The 7461-nt window shown below is 38.3% G+C and overlaps 1 protein-coding gene across 1 annotated transcript in view; it reads left to right on the top strand.

Annotated features, from left to right (window-relative positions):
- Positions 1 to 7461, top strand: part of RAD50 (RAD50 homolog (S. cerevisiae)) — a 108426-nt gene that overhangs the window by 55813 nt on the left and 45152 nt on the right. The window contains exons 12-13 of the mRNA XM_010828422.1: positions 3824 to 3999; positions 4489 to 4726. Of these exons, the coding sequence (XP_010826724.1) occupies positions 3824 to 3999; positions 4489 to 4726 (414 nt within the window). The remainder of the gene's footprint in view (positions 1 to 3823; positions 4000 to 4488; positions 4727 to 7461) is intronic.

Genomic DNA, 7461 nt, shown 5'->3' on the forward strand with positions numbered 1-7461 from the left:
AAACTCCAGGAGATGGTGAAGGACAGGGAAGCCTGGCATGCTGCAGTCCATGGAGTTGCAAAGAGTCAGATACGACTGAGCAACTGAACACCAACATCAACTGCATTTTGGACTCTCTTGTTGACTCTGAGGGCTGCTCCATCTCTTCTGAGGGATTCTTGCCCACAGTGGTAGATATAACAGTCATCTGAGTTAAATTTGCTCATTCCTGTCCATTTTAGTTCACTGTTTCCTAAAGTGTCGATGTTCACTCTTGCCATCTCCTGCTTGACCACATCCAATTTACCTTGATTCATGGACCTAACATTCCAGGTTCCTATGCAATATTGTTCTTTACTGCATCAGACTTTACTTTTACCACCAGATACATCCACAACTGAGCGTCATTTCCACTTTGACCCAGCCTCTTCATTCTTCCTAGAGCTATTTCTTCACTATTTCCTAGTAGCGTATTGGACCCCTACCAACCTGATGGGCTCATCTTCCAGTGTCATATCTTTTTGCCTTTTCCATGAACAATATGAACGGTATGATTAGGGGTTAATATCCAGAATATATAAAGAACTCCTACAATTTGGTAATGAAAAAACAAATACTCAGATTAAAAAATGTCAAAGGACTTGAAGAGCAATTTCTCCAGTAGATATACAACTAGCTAACAAGCATATAAAAAAATACTCAGAATCACTAATCATTAAGGAAATGCAAATCAAAACCATGGTGATATAGCACTCCACACCGGTTAGGATGACAGTTATCAAAACAATAGGAAATACAGTAGTGTTATAATTTATAATAGAAAATGAAAGAGTAATATGTATATAACAGAATCACTTTGCTGTGCAGCTAACACTAACATATTGTAAATCAACTATACTTCAATTAAATAAAATAAGTTTTTAAAAAACCCAGAAAACAAGTGTTGAGGATGTTGAGAAATTGCAACTCTGTGCACTATTCATGGGAATGTAAAATGGTGCAATTACTATAGAAAACCTTGGAGGTTCTTCAAAAATTAGGAAAAGAATAACCAGATGATTGAGCCGTTCCACTTGTGGATATATATTCAAATGAAAACATGATCTCAAGGAAATATTTGTAGTCCATGTTCACTGCAGCATTATTCGCAATAGCCAACAGGTGGAAAACCTGAATGCTTATTGATGGATGAATAGATAAATAAAATTTGGTGTATGTATGATGGAATATTTATCTTTGTAAAAGAAGGAAATCCTCTGTGTGTTGATGAACTTTGAGGATATTAAGTGAAGTTAAGTGAAGTAGACTAGTCACAAAAAAGTACTACATGGTTCCACTTAAATGAAGTATTCAAAGCTGTCAAACTCTTAGATACAGAAAGTATATATATTGGAGGTTCAGAGTAGCCAGAGGATGAGGGCGGGGTGGGGTGGGGTGTGGTGTTGTTCATTGGGTATAGAGTTTAGTTTTATAAGATGAAAAAGCTTTAGAGATCTGTTACACAAAAATGTGCATACAGTTAACACCACCATGCCATACAATTTAAAATGCGTAAGGTGTTAAATTTTGTTTTTTCCACAGTTTAAAAAAAGTGATCAGTTTTTTTGAAATATCACCTTGAGTGGTGTTTAGATAGGAGGGTCAAAAATCCCACACATTTTTGAGGAAGATGGTGAATTTGGCCATGTTAAATTTGTATTTCTTGTGGAAATGTCTGTTAGGGAATAAGATATTAGAGTTTGAGGTTTAGTAGATTGGAAGTTGTTGCTTTGCAAATGATATTGGCGTCAGTAGTACATGTCAACTTGGAGTTATTCAAAGAGAAGAGAAAGAATTGTAGTCAAATTCCTGGAAAACATCAACATTTAAACTGTAGGCAAGCAGAGGAAGAGGAGCAAGAGAACCAAATGCCCAGGGAGCGAGGGTGAGAGCAAGAGAGGAGTGTTGTCAGGTTTGCCTTGAGAAAATATTCTTCCAAGGAGGAGCCCACATGTATGTGGTGCTGTTAAAATAGTGATCTTAATGAGCAGTGCTCAATGGCTAGAATGGTGAAAGCATCATCTGCATGTTATTTTTTTTCCAAATTTTTACTGCAACTCACAATGGAAAGTATCAAGATGAGGCATGTGTGCACTCATGCATATTTATCTGAAACAGATTTCTTAAAATAGTACCAATACTAACTATGCTCAATCCACTCAAATATATTCTACATAGTATGTTCAGTTTTTTAAAATATGCTGAATATGATACATTAAATTGATTACATGACTTACCTAATGTATCAAAACCTGGAAATCGAAAACCCCTGATTTGTATGGGCATGGAGGCTGGCTAGGATGATATTTAAGAGTTGGAGTGAAAATTAATTGTACTAGTGAGCAAAGTCTTTGATGAATGAGAGGGAATGAGTGATCAGGTTGTAAAAATTGGTTTGGCCAAGGTGTGTGTTCGGTTTTTCCTCTAAGGTGACTCGGGTAGCACTAGCTGTCTTTAACTTCATTCAGAGCAGTTTTGTTCGATTGTATTATGACAGCTGTCCCGTCAGCATGCTTTTTAAAATAAATAAATAAAATGTCCCCGACTTGGTGAATTTTGTGTAGCCATTTTAGAATTGAAGATGAAAGAGAAAAGCAACATTTTCACATATTATGCTTTGTTACTTCAAGAAAAGTAAAAATGCACCTGAAACACAAAAAAAGATTTGTGCCAAATATAGAGAAGGCACTCTGGTTGAAAGCAGTCCGTGTTATGCCATACGGCATGTAGCTGACATACTCAAAATATCCACATCGAGCTCTGAAAATCATTTGCACCAGCTTGGTTGTGTTAATCGATTTGATGTTTGGCTTCCACATAAATTGAGTGAAAAAAACCTTCTTGACCATGTTTCCACATGCAGTTCTCTACTTAAACATAACAAAAAGTTCCATTTTTAAAAGAAATTGTGACAGGCAATGAAGAGTGGATACTGTACAATAATGTGGAATGGAAGAGATCGTGGGTCAAGGAAAGTGAACACCCACCAACCATACACCAAAGACCAGTCTTCATCCAAAGAAGTTGATACTGTGTATGTGGTGGGATTGGAAGTGAGTCCTCTACTATTAACTCTTTCCAAAAAACCAAACAATTCCAACAAGTACAGCTGCAAATTAGACCAACTGAAATTCTCTTAATGGAAAAAATTTCAGTTCTTTGGAAGACCATAAAAGGCACCTGGCACAACTAGTTCTTTGCTCAAAAAGATAAAAGTTTTTGGAAGATGGAATTAAGAGTTGCCTAGAAAATGGCAGAAAGTAGTGGAACAAAACAGTGAATACATTGTTCAGTAAAGTTCTTGGTGAAAATGAAAAATGTCTTTTATTTTTACTTTAAAACCAAATGAACCTTTTGGCCAACTCACTGGATGACAGCAACAAAGAGGGAACAAATGGAACATTTTTTGCTGGAGGAATGGAAGTACAGTTTTGAAAGGATTCACACAGAGTTAAGTGAATGCTCTCCTTTTTTCTAATCTCCCTCCAGTAGATCTGTGAAGCATGTTCTCCTTGCTAAGGTTCTTAATGCAAGATCTAAGACCATGATCCCCCTCAAACCAAGCAGAATTCGGTCTGTACACATTTTTCTGGGAGCCGGCGTCTGGCCAGAGTGCGTCAGTGTACTGTAGGGCTAGAGTGCAGGCAATAGTGGGCTGTTGCCATGACTTGTTAAAAAAAAAAAAAAAGCACCTGGTCACAGCAGACTTTTGTAGTATTTTCTGGCAGAGTTTATCTTGTATCTGCCTTCACACTTTGAATTCATTTCTCATATTTTAAAATTGTAATCTATTTTCTTATTTTAGCAAGGAACTAGCTTCAGCTGAGCAAAATAAAAATCATATAAATATTGAGCTAAAAAGGAAGGAAGAGCAGTTGTCCAGCTATGAAGACAAATTGTTTGATGTCTGTGGCAGCCAGGATTTTGAAAGTGACTTGGACAGACTTAAAGAAGAAATTGAAAAATCGTCAAAACAACGAGGTAAGTTACGATCTTTACGTTATCAGGGCATTTTCATGTTTTTGAATTTTTGTTCACAGGTAGCTGTTAAGGATGGGAGATTTAAAAACTTGCTGCTGGAGCCAGGTGGCTCAAGTTTCAGTTCTGGTTCTACAACCTACTTGCTTTATGACTTTGGACAGATTATTAAAACTTTTTATACTCCAGATTCATTACCTGAGGACATAATTGCCTCAGGATGTTGGGGAGGAGTAAATGAGATTATAGTGTCTGGCACGTAACACTCTCTATAAGTTTTGTTATACTTTTTGTGTTACCAGAAAATATATAAATCTGAATGTATTGCGCCCTTGAGAAGATTTAAATGTCAGAATTTTTATTTCTTTCATAGTGTGTTTATAAAGCAAGAAGACTATCATGTATTTACAGAAAAGGATAGAAATATATTAAAACCATATTTTATGTGCATCTCACTGAGAATATATATATATATATATGTTTTTTAAATAGCCATGTTGGCCGGAGCTACAGCAGTTTATTCCCAATTCATTACTCAGCTGACGGATGAAAACCAGTCGTGTTGCCCTGTCTGTCAGAGAGGTTTTCAGACAGAAGCTGAATTACAAGAAGTCATCAGTGATTTGCAGTCCAAGCTGAGGCTTGCTCCAGATAAGCTCAAGTCGACAGAATCAGAGTTAAAGAAAAAAGAAAAGCGGCGTGATGAAATGCTGGGACTGGTGCCCATGAGGTGAGAATAGCAATTTCCCGTTACCGTGCCTGTATAGCAGCACTGTAAGAGATAACCTATCTACCTCCTAGCATAGGGTGGTATTCAGTAAGCAAGAGTTGAATGAATAGAGGTTAAAGTCGGGAATCTAAGCCGGAATGTTATTCTCGTGTTAATTTATGTGATAAGAAAGAATTGTTTTGTTTCAAAATAAGTTTGTTTCTTAAACTACTCACAGGATGGTGATACATTCTTTACTCTGTGTGTGTGTATGAGTTTCATTCCTGAGACTTGGGTTGACGGCAGAAATTTTTAAATCTAAATTTTCAGACTATTCGCTGACGTGTCACTTTCTAAAACCAGCAGAAGAATTAAAGTACTGGAAAGCCCCCCCTTAAGAGACGAATTTTAAACTATACTTATGTTTTTCTCATTTCCAGAAAGAATGAATTATAGATGATTTCTATTGTTTATTTTTCCCTCTCTTCTATAAGAAATCCAGATGATGGTCTATTTATAAATAAAATCAAGTCAGAAAGTATGTGAAGATTGCCTTGGTATTTCCCAGAACATAGAGCACAAAAATGGTCACAGAGACCAATAAGACATGACCTTCATGGAGCTGATGATCTTTGTAAGGAAAAAAGCTCTCAGAATTAGATGTAGAAAGTTAGACTTGATAAAGAACTTAATTGGTTCAAACAAATGCATTAGTTAGGAAGAAAGAAGCCAGTGGACTACAGAATTTTGAGGGAAGGAAGACTGTAAAGCATAGAAAAATAGATTTGACTCATTTAAGAGAAGGAAAGGGGAGAGGGAAATTAGACCAGTGTGTATAAAGGACAGGGAAGAGTGAGACATGTGCTGTAGTAGAAACATTATCTGGAGTTTGAGAACCTGTTTGTGGTGACTGATTCCCATAAGTAGGGAAGACAGAGCTGCATTATGTTCATTCCTAGTCACACCTCTGTCTTTTAGGTGATGGGGAGCCATCCTCAGGGATTATTGAAAAATGTGTTTTAGGAAAATTAATCTAATGTTCAGTTCAAGTCAGTCGCCCAGTCATGTCCTACTCTTTGCATCCCCATAAATTGCAGCACGCCAGGCCTCCCTGTCCATCACCAACTCCTGGAGTTCACTCAAACTCATGTCCATTGAGTCGGTGATGCCATCCAACCATCTCATCCTCTGTCGTCCCCTTCTCCTCCTGCCCCCAATCCCTCCCAGCATCAGAGTCTTTTCCAATGAGTCAAATCTTTGCATGAGGTGGCCAAAGTATTGGAGTTTTCAGCTTTAGCATCAGTCCTTCCAAAAAGAACACCCAGGGCTGATCTCCTTTAGAATGGACTGGTTGGATCTCCTTGTAGTCCAAGGGATTCTCAAGAGTCTTCTCCAACACCACAGTTCAAAAGCATCAATTCTTAAGTGCTCAGCTTTCTTCACAGACCAACTCTCACATCCGTACATGACCACTGGAAAAACCATAGCCTTGACTAGATGGACCTTTGTTGGCAAAGTAATGTCTCTGCTTTTGAATATGCTATCTAGGTTGGCTATAACTTTCCTTCCAAGAAGTAAGTGTCTTTTCATTTCATGGCTGCAATCACCATCTACCATGATTTTGGAGCCCTCAAAAATAAAGTCTGCCACTGTTTCCACTGTTTCCCCATCTATTTCCTGTGACGTGATGGGACCAGATGCCATGATCTTCGTTTTCTGGATGTTGAGCTTTAAGCCAACTTTTTTACTCTCCTCTTTCACTTTCATCAAGAGGCTTTTTAGTTCCTTCACTTTCTGCCATAAGGGTGGTGTCATCTGCATATCTGAGGTTATTGATATTTCTCCCGGCAATCTTGATTCCAGCTTGTGCTTCTTCCAGCCCAGTGTTTCTCATGATCTACTCTGCATATAAGTTAAATAAGCAGGGTGACAATATACAGCCTTGACTTACTCCTTTTCCTATTTGGAACCAGTCTGTTGTTCCATGTCCAGTTCTAACTGTTACTTCCGGACCTGCATGTAGGCTTCTCAAGCGGCAGGTCAGGTGGTCTGGTATTCCCATCACTTTGAGAATTTTCCACAGTTTATTGTGATCCATGTAGTCAAAGGCTTTGGCATAGTCAGTAAAGCAGAAATAGATGTTTTTCTGGAACTCTCTTGCTTTTTCGATGATCCAGCAGATGTTGGCAATTTGATCTCTGGTTCCTCTGCCTTTTCTAAAACCAGGTTGAACATCTGGAAGTTCACGTTTCACATAATGCTGAAGCCTGGCTTTGAGAATTTTGAGCATTACTTTACTAGCGTGTGAGATGAGTGCAATTGTGCGGTAGTTTGAGCATTCTTTGGCATTGCCTTTCTTTGGGATGGGAATGAAAACTGACCTTTCCAGTCCTGTGGCCACTGCAGAGTTTTCCAAATTTGCTGGCATATTGAGTGCAGCACTTTCACAGCATCATCTTTCAGGATTTGAAATAGCTCAACTGGAATTCCATCACCTCCACTAGCTTTGTCCCTAGTGAAGCTTTCTAAGGCCCACTTGACTTCACATTCCAGGGTGTCTGGCTCTAGGTGAGTGATCACACTACTGTGATTATCTGGGTCATGAAGATCTTTTTTGTACAGTTCTTCTGTGTAGTCTTTACACCTCTTCTTAATATCTTCTGCTTCTGTTAGGTCCATACCATTTCTGTCCTTTATCGAGCCCATCTTTGCATGAAATGTTCTCTTGGTATCTCTAATTTTCTTGAAGAGATCCC

The sequence above is a fragment of the Bison bison genome, unplaced genomic scaffold (assembly GCF_000754665.1).
Source record: "Bison bison bison isolate TAMUID 2011002044 unplaced genomic scaffold, Bison_UMD1.0 scf7180017864492, whole genome shotgun sequence".
NCBI classification, from domain to species: domain Eukaryota; kingdom Metazoa; phylum Chordata; class Mammalia; order Artiodactyla; family Bovidae; genus Bison; species Bison bison.